At 40.7% G+C, this 22,552-nt stretch overlaps 3 protein-coding genes and 1 pseudogene across 4 annotated transcripts; all 4 read left to right on the top strand.

Annotated features, from left to right (window-relative positions):
* The first annotated feature begins 4,415 nt into the window (after positions 1 to 4,415).
* LOC133121984 (interferon-induced protein with tetratricopeptide repeats 5-like) lies at positions 4,416 to 6,831 on the top strand. The gene is made up of 2 exons (XM_061231611.1): positions 4,416 to 4,548; positions 5,418 to 6,831. Exons 1-2 carry the CDS (start codon positions 4,427 to 4,429, stop codon positions 6,811 to 6,813), a joined length of 1,518 nt encoding a protein of 505 aa, XP_061087595.1. The 5' UTR covers positions 4,416 to 4,426; the 3' UTR covers positions 6,814 to 6,831.
* A 686-nt stretch (positions 6,832 to 7,517) lies between these two features.
* LOC133121986 (interferon-induced protein with tetratricopeptide repeats 5-like) lies at positions 7,518 to 8,431 on the top strand. Its single transcript, XM_061231614.1, has one exon. It carries the CDS (start codon positions 7,539 to 7,541, stop codon positions 8,229 to 8,231), a length of 693 nt encoding a protein of 230 aa, XP_061087598.1. The 5' UTR covers positions 7,518 to 7,538; the 3' UTR covers positions 8,232 to 8,431.
* A 2,829-nt stretch (positions 8,432 to 11,260) lies between these two features.
* On the top strand, positions 11,261 to 13,420 carry LOC133121985 (interferon-induced protein with tetratricopeptide repeats 5-like). Of its 2 annotated transcripts, none has more exons than XM_061231612.1 (2): positions 11,261 to 11,393; positions 11,669 to 13,420. In XM_061231612.1, the coding sequence occupies exon 2, from the start codon at positions 11,682 to 11,684 to the stop codon at positions 13,077 to 13,079; it is 1,398 nt and encodes a 465-aa protein (XP_061087596.1). In that variant the 5' UTR covers positions 11,261 to 11,393; positions 11,669 to 11,681; the 3' UTR covers positions 13,080 to 13,420. The 2 variants fall into 2 exon arrangements, with proteins under 2 accessions (XP_061087596.1, XP_061087597.1); XM_061231613.1 differs by having other exon boundaries at positions 11,360 to 11,412.
* Positions 13,421 to 17,285: 3,865 nt separating this feature from the next.
* LOC133115282 (interferon-induced protein with tetratricopeptide repeats 1-like) lies at positions 17,286 to 21,715 on the top strand (annotated as a pseudogene).
* Positions 21,716 to 22,552: the final 837 nt, after the last annotated feature.

The raw sequence follows: 22,552 nt of genomic DNA, 5'->3' as shown, positions 1-22,552 counted from the left end.
CACTGGTGTCTGTGTCAGTTTCATAATCTCTCCTTGACTTCCTCCAAACTTTGATCTCATGCAAGCCAGACGTTAAAGCCTGCCACCATCTCAACACCCTCTTCAGGTGCCCCTTTTTGTGGCACCTTAAGGGATCTACAAAGGACATCCAGCCAATAGCTGAGTGTAAATCATCCGCCATTAATCATTAATTTTCTTTCGGTATTGACATCCCTTCCGTTTTCCTTATTTTTGTTTTTCTTTAGCCAGGCATTGTGCCCCTCCCCTGTAGGGTTGGGGTATTCTCAGTCAGAACTTTAACCTTGCTCCTTAAAACCCTAAATCTAAGTCCCCCGACTTCAGACTCCTCTACTGACAAGTATGGCTGCTCATTCTCTGAACCACATATTTTTCTTCTTACGGGCGTTCTTACTACCACCTCGATGGCGTGTGCGAGGGGTTAACAATGCATTCCTTTCTAACCCATCCCCTGTCAATCTCTCATCAGGGGGGCCTAGGGCCGGGTCCTCGACACCCCCTTCAACCCCTCGCACTAAGCCAATCTTAGCCCGTAAGTGCCTCTCAATTAACTCACATAACTTTAATATCCAGGTATCAAACGGTAGGGAGTACCAAGTACTAACTGGGCTCCCATCTGTCATCCTCCTCATTCTTTTTTATCATCAATCAAGCCCATGAGCACACCTACCAATGGGAGAGTATTCTGCCCTATCTCCTGCACATATGCCTATATGACATAAGCTGAGGAGAGCACTCACCCCTCCCTTACATTTTTTCTGGTTATCTGTCACAAGAACAATTTATTCTTTTAAGCAGTCCTCTGACTATATGCATGAGAATACATATCTGTATATATAAATCCTAGGTTATATTATACTTTTCTTCCATAATCCCTCCTTTTATCATATAAATGATAACATGTTCAAAGAGCAAAATAATTTGTCTACTTTGCTCATCCTGATACATAGAATAACAAAAGATAATCATACTGATTCATAAGATTATCATAGAATAACTAGGAATAACTATGGAAAATATTCTATATAATTTTCCCCCTTTTGCAGCTTCTAAGCCACACACATAGCAAACTTATCCAACAGTAATGTGCCTGTTTCGTGCCTCACTCCATCGTTAGCCACCTCATTTTAGACAGTTGCACATCCGCAGTGTGCTAATATAAAAACCAAAAATAAAAGAATAAAACAATGATGCAACCAATAGTCCCAAAAGCCACTCCTTTACAGGAGCCTCGTATCCAAAGTCCTGTCCATTCCTGAGTGTTGTCTTCATGTTGAAGCAGACGCATTCCAGGCATCCCCGCATGCCTCCTCGCAGTGTGGAATGGGCAATGTCTCTTACATCTTCGGAACTTCACCCCTTTCAGGTTCAGGGATGCATCGTGTAACCAGGAAACTGTTCCTTCCATCGAGGAGAGCCTGCCAATCTTTCTAGCCTAGCTAGAACCTGTCTTCCCATACCTAGCCGCAGAGGATGGATAAGGGTGTACCCAGTGCACGAATCTTGGGTATATGTAACCTATTCTGTTTCTTAATTACATTAAAAGAGAAATGTCCATTCTCTTCATGTATTTTTTGAACCAACGCCTCTCCCTCTGTCGGAGACACGACTTGTTTAGTCCCTACTTTATTAGAATTTACTGTCCTATACAGTCTTCTAATATTGTAGCTTATTCTATATTTTCTCGATTCCTTTCGAGTTCGAGTATTACGGTTTCACTACTTAGGTGCCTATCACCTTTCTCGTCAGTGCCAGTAATCGACTCGAGCCCCTCGAGCAGGAATCTACTCGGGCAGTGCCTCAATAGGCCGTGAGCAGTTCTCAACTACTCGTGCCCCACGTTGGGCGCCAAAATTGTCATGAGCCACGGACCCCTTGCCGAGCTCAGACCTCACGTTCCCACGAGCAGTACCCCACGAGGAGGTGTCTCGGGGACGAACTCAAGTACTCCGAACGTCCTGGAGCCCTGGTAAGTTCTACTGAACTTCCAGCCCAGTCTCAAAGTGAAGGGTGTGATGCAAATCTGGTAATCGATGTCCTGTATTCAATGTATTCCTCTAAAGACTCTTTATCACATATGATTATAGTAAGATATACTTTATTATAATCAATCAAAAGAATAGAGTTATACAGATTACAGTGTACATATCATCTTTTGCAGTTTGCTAATCACATGCAAGTTACATATACCCCTCTTAGCTCTTTCTAAATTACCTTTCCACCACGATGTTTAAAAATCAAGGTACACCCTTCCTATATCCATCCTCTTTGGCCTTAGCCTTATCCTATAGCTCCCCCTTCTTGACGTTTAAAAAGAAACTATTCCTATAATATTATATTTATCTAAATATGATAATTTCTCTACATTTTTCTACTTTATATAGTACCCTAATGAGAAATAAAAGATATATAAAAGTAAACTTATAATATGTTACTTTTCCTACTTCTACAAGTAATATAGATTATAATTACCACTCCAGCTTGGTTATAATTGTTCTGCGTGGCTCTTTCTTCACCTGAGTCCGTACCGCGTACGTCACTCCTCTCTCCACATCCATATCCTGGAGTGGCGCGCAGAGGGAGCGCGCCACTCCAGCTTGACTACAGCTGTCTTGTGTTGCTCTCTCTTCAACAGCTCGTAGATATCTTCTGAAGCAAAATTCTAAGATCCTGCTCTAAGGTCTAAAAACTTATCCCTTATATATCTTTTTTGCATACAAAAGTGTACCTTTTTTAATAAGAAATGCCCCCATTATGTCAAGCGGGAAGACATTTATCTTTTATATAACCTGTTTTTTAATGATCATATTAATTATTTCTGTTTTTCCAATTGTCATTTTCTCATACCTCAAAAGAACTGTCCCCAATATTTTATTTCATGGGCCCCTCTGGTTTGGGAATTTCCACCATCTTAATATACGAGTGGAAAAACACTAGCCCTTATGTTGTTTTTAATGAACCTATTCATCACTGGTGTCTGTGTCAGTTTCATAATCTCTCCTTGACTTCCTCCAAACTTTGATCTCATGCAAGCCAGACGTTAAAGCCTGCCACCATCTCAACACCCTCTTCAGGTGCCCCTTTTTGTGGCACCTTAAGGGATCTACAAAGGACATCCAGCCAATAGCTGAGTGTAAATCATCCGCCATTAATCATTAATTTTCTTTCGGTATTGACATCCCTTCCGTTTTCCTTATTTTTGTTTTTCTTTAGCCAGGCATTGTGCCCCTCCCCTGTAGGGTTGGGGTATTCTCAGTCAGAACTTTAACCTTGCTCCTTAAAACCCTAAATCTAAGTCCCCCGACTTCAGACTCCTCTACTGACAAGTATGGCTGCTCATTCTCTGAACCACATATTTTTCTTCTTACGGGCGTTCTTACTACCACCTCGATGGCGTGTGCGAGGGGTTAACAATGCATTCCTTTCTAACCCATCCCCTGTCAATCTCTCATCAGGGGGGCCTAGGGCCGGGTCCTCGACAAGGTCTACCTAATAAAGAATAAAGTGGTCACTGAGTGTGTGTGTATATAGACACACACACACACACACACACACACACACACACACACACACATATATATATATATATATATATATATATATATTTATGCAGGTGCCTGTGAACCAGGGTGGGTGAAATTGCCATTCGTTTTTGATTTGTTGTTTATTGAGTGTTTATTATACTTAATATAGCTGAAAGATATATAGATGAAATTCTTGACTTATCAATCAGTTAACTATACAGTCAGTATACATATACATATACATATACTCAGGTGGCACTTTATTAGGTATTTATTAGACTTAAACACACAACACATCATAACTCTAAGTGGATAGCCTATAGCAGTAGAAGTCTAAAAAATAAGTCTAATAAATACTTAATAAAGAGCTCGGTGAGTGTAATATATATACACACAACGATGAGCCACAACATTAAAATCACCTGCTTAAACCAGTTTTTTCATGATTAAAAATGTTTTAAACTGTTTAAACTGTCTATAAACACTTAATACTTCATAATATTATAGGCTATGTGTACGTGAATTGGATTCAAAAGTTAAATTTTTAAAAGAAAATGGAAATCTTGTAAGCTTATTCGGAGGGGCGGTTGGGGTGAATTGTTTTGTTATTTAAATATCTTGGTACGTCCTGGTGTTCATGATGACGTCTATTTAACAAATGCTCCAGGATCTGCAGAATTTTTCATGTTTAAAAAAATAAAGACCTCCCGCCATATTTAAGAATGTATGGTTAAAATATCATCTAATAATGAAGGGATTAAGGGAATTGCATTCAATAGCAGATGTTTTCGTTTCAGTTAAATTTCCGTGTTTCCCGTCGCATGGGCGTTGCACTTACAGAGATATGAAATTTACTGTCGTAGGACCGATTACGTTTCGGTTTCATGCTATATATAGGCTACACCGCGACAAATGCCACACCATGCCATATACACGCACCGACAACCCATATAAAACCATTGCGCTTCGGAAACCACGTAATGTACAGCTTTTCTTCAAAAATGAGGTAAGGAAAGGATATTCATATGCGTACTGAAAAATATATAACGTATGTGATAGTCGTCTAAGCGGAGTTGTATTTGGAAGCAGGTAGATGCTCTATTTAGATAGTAGAATGTACAATTCTTATTTATGTTTTGCAATCTGTACGAACAGTTTTGTAATGAGAGGTAGAGTGTATAGCACACATTCAATTAAAGAGCGAACATAGTTTGTATGTAAAGTCATGCATGCAAGAAATAATCGTTGCTGAATAACTGAATAACGGACACATCTATTGGGGTGCGTCTAGTCTTGGAGCGTGTACATCGTAACTGGTTTCTTGCTGTCGTAACAGGGATGCACATAGCCTATTATAGCGATAATCAGTCAGTAATAAACCATTCCTGCTAGCCAATCGGAATTGAGTATCCACCCAGACTACGGTCTAGCACTAGTTTTATTTGTGCAGCACGGTTTATTTTTGTGACATCTTGGGTGTTGTGACAACATGGATTTCATGGCATCTGACTTTAAGGATGCTGCTGAGATCCCCTGGCACGTCCTGTAGGTTTTCACTTTAACTGCAATGAAACACACCTCATTCTACAGCCAGATATCAGCCTGAACTGTTAATTAGTAGTATAAGTGTGCCAAATTAGGGTTGAAATGAAAATCAGGATGGTAGATATCCCCAGGAATAAAGTTGTGAAGCTCTGTTGATAGAACAATGGAACACTGAGATGGTGTTCTTTTTTTCACAACAGACCCCTCCCATTTAAGACATTTTCTTTAACAGTGTTTTAAAATGAAATGGTAACCACCTTAAAAAGTGAAAAGTGTATTTACTTCCACAGCTTATGATTTTTTGTCTAATGATTTAATAAAATTTTACAGTGTCCCTGAGAAAGCTGACCTTAAAGCAAAGCTCAGAGAGCTGGAGTGTCCATTCACATGGGACATAAGTAAGGCTGACATTGCAGACCTGGAGGGCATTACAGAGAAGCTTCAGGATCGAGTCAAGTTCTGCCCACACAGATACCATGCCACATATCTCAACATCTTATCATTTGTGAGCCATGTTAAGGGAAATAATGAGGGTGCCCTTGAGTTCCTCAGTAAGGCCGAGGCCATCCTAAAGGCAGACAAGGAGGTCCTAACAGCATTTCTGGTGACGTATGCTAACTTTGCCTGGGTTCACTTCCACTCTGGCAATCTGGGTGACGTGGAGACCTACCTTGGGAAGCTGGAGGAGATATGCAAAGGTGTCTCTGGGGCCTTGCAATACTCATGCAACCTGCCTGAGGTTCATGGTGAGAAAGCCTGGACCTTTCTGAGGCTCGGAGCAACATATTACAAGAGGGCGAAGGTCAGCTTCGAGAAGGCCCTTGAGGGAGATGCTGGAAATGTGTCCTTCAACGTGGGGTACGGGGTGGTTCTGTACAGAATAGAGGGGCTTGTTCAAGATGAAAGACTGAGGTCTAAGAAGAGTGAAGCCATCCCTCAGCTGGAAAAAGCATTACTCTTAGATCCCGACAATGCTGAGGTAATGGTGCTCCTGGCCCTGAAGCTTCAAAAAAGTGATAAATACAAATCCCTAAAACTGATTGAAGGTGCCCTCAAGCTGTCCTCTGATGTGCCCCAAGTGATGCGATATGTGGCCAAGTATTTCAGAGGGGAAGATTCCACTGAGGCATCCCTGGATATTCTGGAAAAGGTGCTGGAGCAGACCCCTAGCTCTTCTTTCCTGCACCACCAGATTGGCATGTGCCACAAGCAGCAGCTCATCAAGATGTTGCAGAAAGGACCCGGGAGCTGTGTACCAGCAAATCTGAAGAGGGCCAAGGCTGAGCAGTGCGTCAAGCACTTCAGCAAGGCAGTGGAGCTGAAGCCCTCCAATACACATGCCCAGGTGAACCTGGCTGAGGCCTACAGCGAGAACGAGCAGCTGACTGAGGCGGAGGAGATCTTCACCGAGCTGCTCCGGGGCGGCTCTCTGCGGGACCCGGAGAAGCAGCACGTTCAAACGTCTTACGGCCTGTTTCTGCTGTACAAGAAGAGGGCGGAGGACCGCGCTGTCGTGCAGCTCAAAGCTGCCTACCGAATGAAGATGCAGAACTACAACAGGAAACAAGCTGGCAGAAAGCTGGAGCAAATTGCAGGGAGGTGGCGAAAAAACAGACAGAGGGCTGCAGAAGCATCTGAAATTCTGGCCTTCCTGAGGGCTGAAGACAAGCTTTCTGCTGAAACTGACCTCTCTGCTGCCTTTGAGAGGGGAATGAAGTTCAAATAATGACTATAAGGAGTGGAAACATAACAACCACTGATTTCATTTTATTCAAATGAATTAAATATTAAATGAAGCAACACTTTCACTGCAACACTTTCAGGTGAAGATTGCAATGCTTGATTTATACTGTTCTTTTCAAATTTAGCATGTAAGCAACTTCAGAGGTTAAATATCCTAAGCATGAGTATGGTAACATTAGAATATTAATGTGTAATGCAATAGTTTAATGACTGACATAATTGACACATTTATTGTGATACCCTAGGAGGACAGCTTAAGACGGCACCATACTATAATGGCATGCAGATTAAATTGTATGCATTAAAAGGAATGCAATTGCAACATCCATCACTGTGTTTCTATCTTTGTTACAGACATTATCCAGAAATCAATTGTATTTGTTTTGCTGAAATTACATGACTGACATGTCATTTCAGACCCATGTAAAACAACGAAAATACAAAATTCTAATTTCCAAGTAAATAATTACCATAAGGCAACGATTTCTTTGCCAGCATCCGAAACATGACTCCCTGCTGTAAAGTACTATGGCGAATATTATTTCAGAACACATACAATGTATAGCATGGGGAGAAAGGCAGGGCATTCCTGAACTTCTCTCATCAATACTCTGAGAAAGCAAAAGAGTGCTTTGAGAAGGCGCTGGCGTTGGAGCCAGAAGAGATTATAAAGAGTGTCAGAGAGCAGAGGAGCTGATCGAAACGGCCATGGGCTTGGATCCCAACAAACCCTACGTGATACAGTATGTGTCAAAGTTCTATCGGAGAAATAAGCAATTGGATAAGGCCTTGTCTCTTTTGAAAAGGGTGCAGGAAATGACACCCAATTCAGCCTTTGTGCACCATCAACTCGCCCTGATCTACATGAGTAAAAGACAGACATCAATCCAGAATGGAGGAGAAGAGGATGAAACTCTTTACACGCTGTGCATGCAACACCTGGATCAGGCCCTCTCCATTAAACCCTCTTTTGTATATGCCATGTTAGATTTAGAAGCTTGCTATGCAGAGAAGAAGAACATCAAGAAAGCAGAGGAGATGTTTGAAGAAACAATTAAAGTGGCTACTGCAAAGAAAGACAGCCTGCATGTTGTAGAGGTCCGTTACGCAGATTTCCAGCTCTACCACATGAAATCAGTGCCCTTGGCTATTATGCACTACAAGGAAGGGCCTAGACTGCAGAAAGATACAGCAGATGGGAAAAGGTGTGTGCAGCAACTCACAAAAATTGCAAATAAAGACATTTTGAGTAACCCGCATGATGGCAAAGTTTATGGGCTTCTGGGCTATGTTCATGAAATAACAGGTGAAAATCCTCACGCAATTAAGTGCTATGAGAAGGCCATTCTTCTTGACCCTGGCAACAAGGAGTATCTCACTGCTCTGTGCAATCTCCGCTAACCCTGGAAATGAAATCAACATTTTAAAATGCAAAGCCCATTTAAATGGCATACACTGGAAAAGCTTTAGTTTGTTTTCATTTATTTCCTCACTAGCCACTTTTGGGCTGCAAAGTGCAAGTGCATGAATATTCTGTATTATTATTATTATTATTATTATTATTATTATTAAAAGAATGTTAACTGTGTTTGTTAATTGTTAATTTTAAAAATTGTTAAATGTAATTATTAATTTGATGAAAGGATTACTGTTGCTTGCTTTTGCTATTACAATTATGGTAAGTAATAAATATTGAAATGAATTCAAACCCACTGTGTAGCTCTTAACTGTGCAGTGGAATGCAAGGTTGAGGCCTTTTGTTTTTTTCAGGGCAAAACAAGCTGTGCTCAATTCAGCTTTTAGCAGGGGTCAGACCGACAATGCATAGTCAACTTATTGATATGTCAAGAATTTAAATTTTGGGGAAATATTTTTCAGCTATAATAAGTATAATAAACACTATACTTCAAAAACTAATGGCAATTTTACCCACCCTGGTTCACAGGCACCTGCATGTGTGTTGTATTAGTTTCTATCCAGAATGAATAAGAATGTATAATTCATGTGTTCCTGTTTTTCCATGTAAATCTCCTACTATCCATTCCTACTATCCAAAAAACAAAAAACGCATGTCCTTTTGTTCATGATGAAATCACTGAATTTAATAATAGATTTAATGATTCAATTTACTGCTGACATTTTGTAACATTGAAACTTCCCGTAACTTCCATAGAATTTATGTTTGCAGTACTATACTGCTTTTTAACCAACAAGACAGTGATTTAAATGACGTATATTTGGAGTCTGTGACATTAACACATTACCAGTTAATCGAAAAACACTTTTGTAAAAGAAGAACTTGATCCATACAATACTTACATATCTAATCAGCTGGTAGCTGGTTGACCAATTTACACCTGCTCCATACTTAACTTGGTTTGACCAGCGCAAGCTATGGTTTGAAACAGCTGGTAGTTGGTCATTTCAAGCTGGTCAAGCTGGATTTTACACTAAGGGTATCTATTTCTGCTGTCACACAGAAGGAACAATCAGTTTATGAACAGGGATTGAGCCAGGGTTCACTTTAAATTACTTAAATTAAAAATAATTCCAGGGCTTTACATTGAATACTGTTAACTAAATTTTGCCTGAGGTGATCTGCAAATTGTTGTATGTATATTTGCCCAAAAGCTTTTGACCCAAAGACTGAGGATATATCCAGGCTGCAACCTCCATGTCTGAATCAGAAACACACCTCGTCATACATATATAAATATCAGAAGGTCCCTGATATTTTGGCTCTACCCACTGGACAGTTGCAGCAACTGCACCCAGCAGGGAAAACCCAAAGTGGAATCTGATCAAGAACACAACTGTGCCTGCTGTGCCTGGTGATGAGGTGATGTTTCATTACATGGAAAATGTTCGGAGCTACAATATGGTATCCGTGATTCCTTGACTTTAATGAATCATTGTGATTTGCCTTTTGATTTTTTTAATGAATTCGCCTAGGCCCATGGCTCAGGCACATGGCTCAGGCCGTAAGAGCAGTCGTCTGGCCGTCGGAGGGTTGCCGGTTCGATCCCCCGCCCGGGCTGTGTCGAAGTGTCCCTGAGCAAGACACCTAACCCCCAAATGCTCCTGACAAGCTGGTTGGCGCCTTGCATGGCAGCCAATCGTCGTTGGTGTGTGAGTGTGTGTACGAATGGGTGAATGAGAAGCATCAATTCTACAGTGCTTTGGATAAAGGTGCTGTAGGTGCCAGGTATAGTTTGTTATTTGTGTTATTGTCCGTTATTTATTGTTGGTCACATACGGGGATTTGGGTCACGTGGGTTTGGTGGTTAAGTCAGCAGTAGTAGGGGATTTCAGCTGTTCACCTGGCGGGATTTGTAAAAGCATGAATGAATGGAGAGGGGGTGAGCCGAGGGAAGTCTTACCTTTTGCTGACCGCTTTTAACACCGCTGTACTCGAGTTGTTGTTCTAGATGCCATTTTCAATGTTTGTTTTACGTCCAATAAATGAACAAAATGTAGTACGTCGCAGCAGTGAGTCATTGACAGCCAGAGCGTCCGGCAGGTGTACGTTTCCCCACCTTAGCCTCTCGGCGACTAAGTTTTGTTTTTGATAGTCGCCTATAGGTGCTATATAAATGCCAACCATTTACCATTTTGATTTCTTCAAAATACTGAAGTAAATTCCATTGTTGAATTAATAGATAAGTAAACAATTAAAACACTGTGGAATATAGATTGAAAAATTGCACTGGATACAATTTTTATTTTAATAAAGCAGAGGCTAAATATTAGATTGTATTAGATTGTAGAACATACAATGATTTTATACTTTATTCTAACTGGGACTGGGGCACGCAAGGTCGGTGGTTCTAATCCCGGTGTAGCTACAATAAGCACACCCGTTGGGCCCTTGAGCAAGGCCCTTAACCCTTCATTGCTCCAGGTGAGGATTGTCTCCTGCTTAGTCTAATCAACTGTACGTCGCTCTGGATGAGATCATCTGCCAAATGCCAATAATGTAATGTAATGTAATATAAAGGTCTATTATTTGCAAACACTACAATATTCAGTGCACTACAGTACTTCACATATGTATGTTTGCATACATTTACATTTGAATAGCAATTTCAAGAGGATTTGAGAAGGCTTCATGGCACTTCTTTGAAAAGGCTTTTTCTTCAAATTGACATTTGGCTTCAGTTCAGTTGAAAACATGAAATGGAGCTGAATATATTCAAAAGATCCAGGAGTGATGTTAATTTGCATTGAGGGTTAGTCAGATGTGGTGCAGTGGGTAGCACTGCTGCCACACAGCAAGGAGGTCCTGGGTTTGAATCCCGGTCGGCCGGGGCCTCTCTGTGTGGAGTTTGCATGTTCCCCTGAAGTACTGTAATGAAATTGAATCCTTGTGAGGTCAGCGATTTAGACCCCTTTTAGAAACATTGGGTGCAGTCGTGACTGGCCCTGCAAGGTATGCATAGAAGCAGTGCCCAACCCAAACATACAATATCTGAGAGAAGACTGTCTCTATAAAAATCGCTCTGGATTATAGCATAATCATTATCAGCTCAGCCGTACATCAACCTGTTTGCAACCCAGCTAAAGGTGTTTGTAATTGACTGAAGTACTCACTGATTTTCCACCTTTATATAATTTTCTTCTGAAATGTATTTCACCATGAAATATATGAAAAAAGTATATTAAAATGTATTGCTCTTAGATGACATCATGTTTTCATGAGAATTATGAATACTGTATTAATTGAAATGTATTTTGTTATACTATGTTTCAAGAGCCGTCAAAATAGTTTTATTTAATTTTTCAATGCTTCTTCCTCCGAGTGCAATTTTTTAAATCTTACCTGACATTTTTTATTGCAGTCCACATCAAGACATGGCAGATCAAGACATGACAGAACTACTTCAGCTTGAGTGCCACTTCACCTGGGGTTTGAATGTCACTGACTTAAATGATCTACAGAACAGGCTCAAAAGCAAAATTAAATTGTCAGATGGAGAAGACAAGAATATCGGATGGTCATACAGTAATCTGGCTTTCACAAAGTTCAAGCAAGGTCTCCTTGAGGAAGCGCGGGATTACTTGGAAAAGGCTGAGGAGCACATCAGGAAGCGTCACGGTGACAACTGTGAGAGGCAGCTCATCGTCACCTATGGCAATTTTGCATGGGTGTATTATCACATGGGTGAGCACGCACAATCCCAGACCTACCTGGACAAGCTGGAGAAGATTAAGATGCAGTTTCCTACAGAATCCCCTGCTGTTCTCCATCCTGAAATCTATGGGGAGAAAGGTTGGGCATTCCTGGACTTCTCTCCTCAATACTGTGAGAAAGCAAAAGAGTGCTTTGAGAAGGCGCTGGAGTTGGAGCCAGAAGAGATAGAGTGGAATAAGGGTTATGCTGTGGCTCTGTATCGCACAGAGTTCAATCTCACAAGCTTTGAAGAGTCCCCAGCAAGCAGGCAGTTGAGGCGGGTTTTAGAACTTGATCCAAACAATGCTTACATCATGGTTCTGCTGGGTCTGAAGCACACTGACTATGAAGAGTATCAGAGAGCCGAGGAGCTGATGGAAATGGCCATAGATTTGGATCCCAACAAACCCTACGTGATACAGTATGTGGCAAAGTTCTATCGGAAAATAAAAAAATTTGATGTGGCCATATCTCTTCTGAAAAGAGCACTGGAAATAACTCCTGATTCAGCCTTACTGCACCATCACCTTGGACTCAACTATTCTAGGAAAGCTGCAAACAACAGTGAAGAGGCTGATCATTTGCTCAGCTTGAGCATCCAGCACATCGAAACAGCAATTGCCCTGAGACCTGCCTTCATTGGTGCCATGGTGGACCTAGGAGGCATCTATGCAACTGGAAAAAATTACGAGAAAGCAGAAGAGGTGTTTCAGAGAGCACTTGCAGCTGCTACTCCTGAAAATGAGTACCGGCAGATGGTCGTAGTCAATTATGCACATTTCCTGTACTACCGCAAAAGATTAGTGCCTTTGGCTGTGGAGAGATACAAGGAAGGGCTCCAATTACAGCCAGATACAAAATATGGGAAAATGTGTGCAATGAAACTTCAGGAAATAGCAATTGGGCAAATCTCCAGAAACCCCCATGATGCCGCAGCCTTTGGGACTCTGGGTTATGTTCACCAAATGAGAGGTGACAAACAGCAAGCCATTGAATGCTATGAGAAGGCCATTCTGTATGATCCTGGCAATGAGGAGTACCTCACTGCTCTGTGTGACCTCCGCTTGGGTCTGCAATGATATCCAAAGTGAAATGTAAATTCTGTCATTGAAGAATGTAAGAGTTTTGCCTTTTGTTGAAATGCACCCTATATGTCATATTATTGATGAACTTGTTAAACTGTTTTAAAAAATGTTAAGCTTACAGGAAAATGAATTGCAAGTTAAATTGTCAGAAATTCAAGAATTATTATCTGTAGTTAGTTTATGTTTGTTTAAATATTGCACTGTATCTAAAAAAAACAATAAAAGATTATTTGAGATGGCAATGCACTCTAATTGCACAGGAATATACAATGTATTTAAAATGATCAGCACCACTAAATGTCCTTAATTGTAAAAATAAACTGTTTTCAGTCAAAGGTTTCTTTTGGCCATTTCTACTTTCTTGTGAGGCTAAGGTCAGCTCCATCAGGAAGGATTCTGTCTCCTCTGCTGACTGAGATCCACTGTGTGGCTGGTTAATGCAAATATGGGAGGCCCAACAATACTCCATTCAGGCCTGGTATTCAGCTGGTATTCCTGAACTTCTCTCCACAATACTATAAGAAAGCAAAAGAGTGCTTTGACAAGGCGCTGGAGTTGGAGCCAGAAGACATAGAGTGGAATGAGGGTTATGCTGTGGCTCTGTATCGTACAGAGTTCAATCTCACAAGCTTTGAAGAGTCCCCAGCAAGCAGGCAGTTGAGGCAGGTTTTAGAAGTTGGTCCAAACAATGCTTTCATATCTAATCAGCTGGTAGCTGGTTGACCAATTTACACCTGCACCATACTTAACTTGGTTTGACCAGCGCAAGCTATGGTTTGAAACAGCTGGTAGTTGGTAATTTCTAGCTGGTCAAGCTGGATTTTACACTAAGGGTATCTATTTCTGCTGTCACACTGGATACAAGTAATTTTTAATAAAGCACAGGCAAAATATTAGATTGTATTAGATTGTAGAACATACAATCATTTCATACTTTATTCTAATATGACTGGTGTCGAGGACCCGGCCCTAGGCCCGCCTGATGAGAGATTGACAGGGATGGGTTAGGCAGGAATGCATTGTTAACCCCTCGCACACGCCATTGAGGTGGTAGCAAGAACGCCCGTAAGAGGAAAAATATGCGGTTCAGAGCTAATGAGCAGCCATAATTGTCAGTAGAGGAGTCTAAAGTCGGGGGATTTAGATTTAGAGTACTAAGGAGCAAGGTTGAAGTTCTGACTGAGGCCATGCATAGACTGAGTTCCAGCATGACCTTGGAGGAGATTCAACATGCTGAGCGAGCAATCGGGGAATACCCCAACCCTACAGGGGAGGAGCATAATGCCTGGTTAAAAAGATGAGGAAAACAATATAGATGATGGGGAAATGATAATTTGATAATTTATTGGATAGATTCAAAGGACTGACTGTAGAGGAGTTGGGTGATGAATTACACTCGGCTATTAGCTGGATGTCCTTTGTAGATCCCTTAAGGCGCCACAAAAAAGAGCACCTGAAGAGTGTATTGAGATGGTGGAAGGCACTTACTTCTGGTTGTATGAAGTCAAAGTGTGGAGAAAGTCAAGGAGAGACTATGAAATTGAGACAGATACCAGTGATGAATAGGTTCATTAAAAAATGACAAAAGAGCTAGTGTTTTTCCACTCGTATACTGAGATGGTGGAAACTCCCAACCAGAGGGTATATGAGATAAAGTATTGGAGAAACTCCCTTTAAGGTATGGGGAAATGACAGTGAGACAAACAAAAGTGATGAATATGTTCATTAAAAAAGTTGCATAAGAGATAAATGTCTTTCCGTATACTGGGGACATTTCTTATCAAAAAAGGTACACTTTTATACAAGCTAAGGATATATAAGGAGTGAGCTTTTAGACATTAAAAAGCAGGAGGGAAGAAAAAAAAGAAGCAGAAAAGCATCTTAGAATTTGGCTTAACAAAATATCTAAGGGCTGTTGAGGAGAGAGCAACGCAGGACAGCTGTAGTCAAGCTGGAGTGGCGCGCTCCATCTGCGCACCACTCCAGGATATGGATATGGAGAACGGAGTGACGTACGCGGTGCGGACTCAGCCCAAGAGTTGTGGCAACAGGACTGATGTCGAAAGAGCAACGCAGAACAACTATAATCAAGTTTGAGTGGTAATTATAATCTATATTACTTGTAGAATTAGGAAAAGTAGCACATAGAAGTTCAATGTTATAAGTTTCCTTTCATTTTTATGTCTTTTATTTTTCATTAAGATACTATATAAGGTAAAAAAAATGTAGAGAGGTTTTTAGAGTTTAGATGCACATAATATTCTAGGAATAGTTTATTTTAACGTCCAGAAGGGGGAGCTATAGGATAAGGCTAAGGCCAAAGAGGATGGGTATTTGAGGGGTGTACCTTGAATTTAACATCTGGTGGAAAGGTAAATTAGAAAGAGCTAAAGGGGTTATATGAAACTTGTATGTGATTAGCAAACTGAAAGATGATATTTAACCTGTCAGCTGTATAACTCTATTCTTTTGATTCTTTTGATTATAATAAAGTATGTCTGATTATAATCATATGTGATAAAGGTTCTTTTAGAGGAATACAGTGAATACAGGAAATCGTATACCAGATTTGCATCACACCATTCACTTCGAGACTGGGCTGGAAGATCAGTAGAACTTACTAGGGCTCCAGGACGTTCGGAGTACTTAAAGGAAAAGAGAGTTTGTCCCCGAGACACCTCCTCGTGGGGTACTGCTCGTGGGAATGTGAGGTCTGAGCTCGGCAAGGGGTCCGTGGCTCACGACAATTTTGGCGCCCAACGTGGGGCTTCGAGCTGGTAAGAAAGTCTGCCTCACGGCCTAGTGGGGCACTGCCCAAGTAGATTACTGCTCGTGGGGCTCGAGTCGATTACTGGCACTGAAGAGAAAACTGCTAGGCACCTAAGTAGTGAAACCGTAATACTCAAACTCGAAAGGAATCGAGAAAATATAGAATAAACTACAATATTAGAAGACTGTATAGGACAGTAAATTCTAATAAAGTAGGGACTAAACAAGTCATGCCACCGACAGAGGGAGAGGTGTTGGTTCAAAAAATACATGAAGAGAATGGACATTTCTCTTTTAATGTAATTAAGAACCAGAAAAGGTTACATATACCCAAGCTGAAAGAAGTAGTAAGGGAGTAGTTAAGAACTGCTCGCAATGCCAGATGATTAATACACCACACGATATGTGGAGTGCTGGATTGACTATAAGGTCGGGAGTACCCTGGGGAAGTATTTACATGGATTCGGCCGGTCCTGTGATGCGATCCACGGGGGGGCACCGATACTTACTGATAATAGTTGATTTTTGCACTGGGTACACCCTTATCCATCCTCTGCGGCAAGGTACGGGGAGACAGATTCTAGCCAGGCTAGAAAGCACAGTAATAGCAATAGGAAAGCCCAAAGAAATCAGACCAGACAATGGAGCTCATTTCAAGAATACCTTTATCAATAAATGGTGTATCAAAAACAATATAGAAAGAATATTCTCCCCACCCTATCATCCTCAAGCAAATGGGATAGTAGAGAGGAAAATACAAACAGTGAAGAGATTGATAGCCAAAACTTGTAATAGCAAGGATTGGGATCAGAACATAATAAAATTACATGAGCAGATAAATGACTATGACAGTACCGGGGGGGGGGGGGGGGGTTATCCCTGTAAAGGTGAAGTTTGGACCCATAGACAGGGTAGAAAAGGTGTTAGATAAAAATACGGTAAAATTGAAAAAGGGAGGAATAACCTCAGTGAATACAATAACAGAGCACTAATCTGGTAATTGTTATAGTTATACAAATACGTGCAGGTCCCTTTAGGGACTGTTTCCACAATTAATTCCAGTTAAATATAATAAAATAAACAATAATTTATTTTTTGTGGATCATTATTATCATGCATTGCATCCTACTCAGATTGCAAAATACACGTACGTCATGCCAACTACACATCTCAGCCTGATCTCAGCAGTCGTAACAGCAGTGCAGTGGTTTCCTCCATTGGTTTCCGTGGTTTGCATACGTACATTTCCATATATGGCGGCAGTGGAGCACCCACCACCACCTTCAAGTTGTATTATATGGAAACAAAATTTTACAGTTTCTCAATGGTCATTGATACAGAAATGCCAGTGGGAATATGTCTCAACTATGGTATCTGTTCATATTGTAGATTGCCACTCTAATTGAGGAGTAGTAATTACATTAGGGCGACATGGCTCAGGCAGTAAGAGCAGTCGTCTGGCAGTCAGAGGGCTGCCCGGGCTGTGTCGAAGTGTCCTTGAGCAAGACACCTAACCCACAAATGCTCCTGAGGAGCTGGTCGGCGCCTTGCATGGCAGCCAATCGCCGTCGGTGTGTGAGTGTGTGTATGAATGGGTGAATGCAAAGCATCAATTGTACAGTGCTTTTGATAAAGGCGCTATATAAATGCCAACCATTTATAAATGCCAACCATTCCAGTCATTATTGTACACTTGTGATATTGTGTCATGGATACTTGAATTTTCCTGCTTGGATGTTCCACTGGCATAATTCATTCTCTCATTAGTGCACTACCAAATAAAGTTTCTTCATTTTCAATGCTTTTATAATTAGGAAAACATTGCAAAATATATTCTGTCTCTCAAGCTAGACTACAGTGTTTACTCACTATATAGAATTCTCAGCAAAATAAAGTGGAATTTCTTGTAGATTTATTGAATACTTTATTCCAAAAATGAATAGAAAACCTACTTAAGAATATCTTACACAGTGAAATATCTGTTGCAGTGCATATTTGCTTCATAGTTAATACATTACTTAAACAGAATTACATTTATAAATGACATAGAGAGCGAGAGGCATGCGGCTATCAGTGTTACCCCACTGCTGTGAAATCCCCTGTTTAGAGTAGTTTCATTCATGTCCCCACCCACATGGATCCAAAAAAGGACAATAATGTAATGACTTCCTGTGTGGAGTTTCCCAAAGAATGTTTATTTAAGCTCTCGCTGGCTCTCACTTTTTATAGCTCACAAAATCGCGTGTTAACTTTTCAAGCTTATTAAGAGAACTTTTCAAAATATTGCTATTGCTTTTGCCCTGTCAAGTCAAACCAATTAATCTCATATTTATTTTCAATCTTATGCTGCATACGAATGGAATGCATTCTAGCAGGCAAGATGTTATATTCTCATTAATATTTGCATATTATAATTATGGTACTGTCATTCATGCTGATTGTCTTGTATGAAAAATATAAACAAAGTTGCAAAAAAATAATGTTTTGCTTGTTTGTTAGGAAAGTGATCCACCTGTGGCCACAATAGGTATGCAATATGTAAGCTTTAATCTGGGGGTATTTGTATCCATATTGGGAGATCTGTGTCATAATTACAGCCTGTTTTACACATAGTCCCTTCACTATAAGAACTGATACAGTTTTAAAGGCTGGTCACCAAACATTTGATATTCAATTTCATAACATGAAAGCATCTCTTCTTCAAAATGTGCCTATGACTTTTGCAAAGTACCATATATATATATTTTATTTCTATATATACAGTATGTATAAAATTACAACTTTTCTGTTGTAAAAATACAGTATAGACCAAAAGTATTAAGCAAAATACTCAAAGTTTTAAAAAAAAATTTCAGGTTTCTCGCTGGAAAAAATATGTGTACTTGGCCCCCCATTACATTACATTACATGGCATTTAGCAGATGCTCTCATCCAGAGTGACGTACCCACATCTAAGCTTAACTTTACAGTACATGCCAAAGTATTAGGCTACCAGTAGTTTAAAAACAAAACAAACAAAAAAAACAGAAGGTAGATAAGACCTATTAAACTATAAGATAAATGAAACTATCCCCCCACCTCCCACCCTTTTTACCTCTCACTATTCAAAATGATTGGATTGACCTCCAGTAATCGGCTTAATTGTAATTAAAGCCAATGGAGGCTTTATTGTCTTGTATAGTCTACGGTTATTTTTGAAGTGAAACTAATCTTTGTGTGCAGACAGTGAATAATAATGTTTCTATATTCATCAGTTGTTCAATAAATGCAGAAGTTGAATTCTTCTCTACCTTGTGTACCTTAGTGTGATATATAAGGAAAGACAGAACAGCAACTGCAAGTCATTACCAAGTTATTCTCAATTATCACCTTTATCCAATTATTTATCCAAATATTTCTATCCTGAGCAGAGTGGTCTCCTCCAGAATGACAATGCCCCATGCATAGGGCATGAGGGGTCACTGAATGGTTTCATGGGTACGAATGCTATGGCCTTCGCAGTCACCAGATCTCAACACAATTGAACACCAATGGGAGATTTTGGACCAACTGCACTCTCCACTACCATCATCGAAACAACAAATGTGGGAATATGTTTTGGAACAGTGGTCTTCCATCCCTCCAGTATAGTTCCAGAGGCTTGCCAAGACACATTGAAGCTGTTCTGGTGGCGGGCTCTGTCCAAAAATATATTTTCCTTAATTCATCTTCAAGGAAACAGGAACTGTTTTTACGAACGAAGGGGTTAAGCGATTGCTTTCATGAACAGGCGATCCGTTAAACGAAACGATTCTGTCTCATGGGCGCTGCACTTCCAGATAAATGAAACTTACAGTAGGAGCGATTAAGTTTCGGTTTCCGAAGCTGACATCCCATATACACCCCGACAACTCATATAAAACCATCCCTTCGGAAGTCGGGTACTGTCCAGCTTTTCTTCCAAAAATGAGATAAGGAAATGATATTCTCGTGCAAGGGGGGATAAAAATATCGCAACGTGGAAATCCGTATTCTTAGCCTACGTTATGTTTTTTAATGGGTGCGCACAGGTTTGTAATAGGAGCTACAATAAAAATGACATTCAGTTAAACAGCGAACATAGTTTGTATGTAAAGTAAACCAAACAAGAAATTATAATGAATAACTTCAACAACGAAAAGAAAAATAATTCCATATTCCGCGGACGGACACATCGCGCAATCTATTGGGGTGTGTTGTCTTGGAGTGTGTACGCTGTAGCTGATTGCTTGCTGTAATAACGGCAGTGACAAGCTGTCAGTTATAACGCACTGTCAGTCATTCAGAATAGAATGATCTAAGATCTGTTGAACACTGGAACACTGAGAACTTGTTCTTTTTGCAGACCCATTGCACTTAAGACACTTTCTTTAACGGTGTTTTAAAATGAAATGGCAACCACCTTAAAAAGTGAAAAGTGTATTTACTTCCACAGCTTATGATTTTTGTCTAATGATTTAATAAAAGTTTAGTGTCCCTGAGAAAGCTGACCTTGAAGCAAAGCTCAGGGAGCTGGAGTGTCCGTTCACATGGCACATAAGTAAGGCTGACTTTGCAGACCTGGAGGGCATTACAGAGAGGCTCCAGGATCGAGTCATGTTCAGCCCACGCAGATACCATGCCACATATCTCAACATCTTATCATTTGTGAGCTACTTTAAGGGAAATAATGAGGGTGCCCTTGAGTTCCTCAGTAAGGCTGAGGCCATCCTAAAGGAAGACAAGGAGGTCCCAACAGCATTTCTGGTGACGTATGCTAACTTTGCATGGATTCACTTCCACTCTGGCAATCTGGGTGACGTGGAGACCTACCTTGGGAAGCTGGAGGAGATATGTAAAGGTGTCTCCGGGGCCTTGAGATACTCATGCAACCTGCCTGAGGTTCATGGTGAGAAAGCCTGTACCTTTCTGAGTCTTGGGGCATCAAATTACAAGAGGGCAAAGGTCAGCTTCGAGAAGGCCCTTGAGGGAGATGCTGAAAACGTGTCCTTCAATGTGGGGTACGGGGTGGGGCTTGTTCAAGATGAAAGACTGAGGTCTAAGAAAAGTGAAGCCATTCCTCAGCTCGAGAAGGCATTACTCTTAGATCCTAACAAAGAGGTAATGGTGCTCTTGGCCCTGAAGCTTCAAAAAAGTGATAAATACAAATCCCTAAAACTGATTGAAGGTGCCCTCAAGCTGTCCTCTGATGTGCCCCAAGTGATGCGATATGTGGCCAAGTATTTCAGAGGGGAAGATTCCACTGAGGCATCCCTGGATATTCTGGAAAAGGTGCTGGAGCAGACCCCTAGCTCTTCTTTCCTGCACCACCAGATTGGCATGTGCCACAAGCAGCAGCTCATCAAGATGTTGCAGAAAGGACCCGGGAGCTGTGTACCAGCAAATCTGAAGAGGGCCAAGGCTGAGCAGTGCGTCAAGCACTTCAGCAAGGCAGTGGAGCTGAAGCCCTCCAATACACATGCCCAGGTGAACCTGGCTGAGGCCTACAGCGAGAACGAGCAGCTGACTGAGGCGGAGGAGATCTTCACCGAGCTGCTCCGGGGCGGCTCTCTGCGGGACCCGGAGAAGCAGCACGTTCAAACGTCTTACGGCCTGTTTCTGCTGTACAAGAAGAGGGCGGAGGACCGCGCTGTCGTGCAGCTCAAAGCTGCCTACCGAATGAAGATGCAGAACTACAACAGGAAACAAGCTGGCAGAAAGCTGGAGCAAATTGCAGGGAGGTGGCGAAAAAAGCAACTGCAGAAGCAACTGAAATTCTGGCCTTCCTGAGGGCTGAAGACAAGCTTTCTGCTGAAACTGATGACCTCTCTGCTGCCTTTGAGAGGGGAATGAAGTTCAAATAATGACTCTAAGGTGTGGAAACATAACAACCACTGACTTCATTTTATTCAAATGAATTAAATATTAAATGAAGCAACACTTTCACTGCAACACTTTCAAATTTAGCATGTAAGCAACCTCAGAGGTTAAATATCCTAAGCATGAGTATGGTAACATTAGAATATTAATGTGTAATGCAATAGTTTAATGACTGACATAATTGACATTTATTGTGATACCCTAGGAGGACAGCTTAAGACAGCACCATACTATAATGGCGTGCAGATTAAAATACATTTAAATTGTATGCATTAAAACTAATGTAATGGCAACATCCATCACTGTGTTTCTATATTTGTTTCAGACATTATCCAGAAATCAATTGTATTTGTTTTTCTGCAATTACACAACTGACATGTCATTTCAAACGCATGTAAAACCACTAAAATACAAAATTCTAATTTCCAAGTAAATAATTACCATAAGGCAACAGTTTCTTTGCCAGCATCCGAGACATGACTCCCTGCTGTAAAGTACTATGAGGAATATTTACTGTTTGTTCTCTAACTTTAGACTAATGCGATGCACAATTTACCCTAACGCTATGGCCATATGTAAATTGCTATAGGTTTTATTTGAAAATACAGCTTATTTCAGAACACATACAATGTATTAGCTGCAGCATGCATGCACTGTTTTTTATGTGCTGCAATACAAACAGTAAAATGCTCAGCGTTAGTAGATCCACCAGAAAGGTACATTTAGATTATATTTCATAATCCTTTTGCTAATTTTGGATATTTAGGTCCTACAGTAGCTCATACACTCATCAAGGACTTTATTTTACTCATGTGATTATC

Source organism: Conger conger, chromosome 2 (assembly GCF_963514075.1).
Source record: "Conger conger chromosome 2, fConCon1.1, whole genome shotgun sequence".
Classification (NCBI taxonomy): domain Eukaryota; kingdom Metazoa; phylum Chordata; class Actinopteri; order Anguilliformes; family Congridae; genus Conger; species Conger conger.
This window is presented reverse-complemented; position numbering and strand designations above follow the sequence as displayed.

Bases quoted from the DNA above. Each gene is read 5' to 3' on its own strand.
- LOC133121984 (XM_061231611.1), top strand. From the start codon at position 4,427: ATGCTATATATAGGCTACACCGCGACAAATGCCACACCATGCCATATA. The intron at 4,549-5,417 runs GTAAGGAAAGGA...AAAATTTTACAG, and splicing joins AGCTTTTCTTCAAAAATGAG to TGTCCCTGAGAAAGCTGACC.
- LOC133121986 (XM_061231614.1), top strand. From the start codon at position 7,539: ATGGGCTTGGATCCCAACAAACCCTACGTGATACAGTATGTGTCAAAG.
- LOC133121985 (XM_061231612.1), top strand. From the start codon at position 11,682: ATGGCAGATCAAGACATGACAGAACTACTTCAGCTTGAGTGCCACTTC.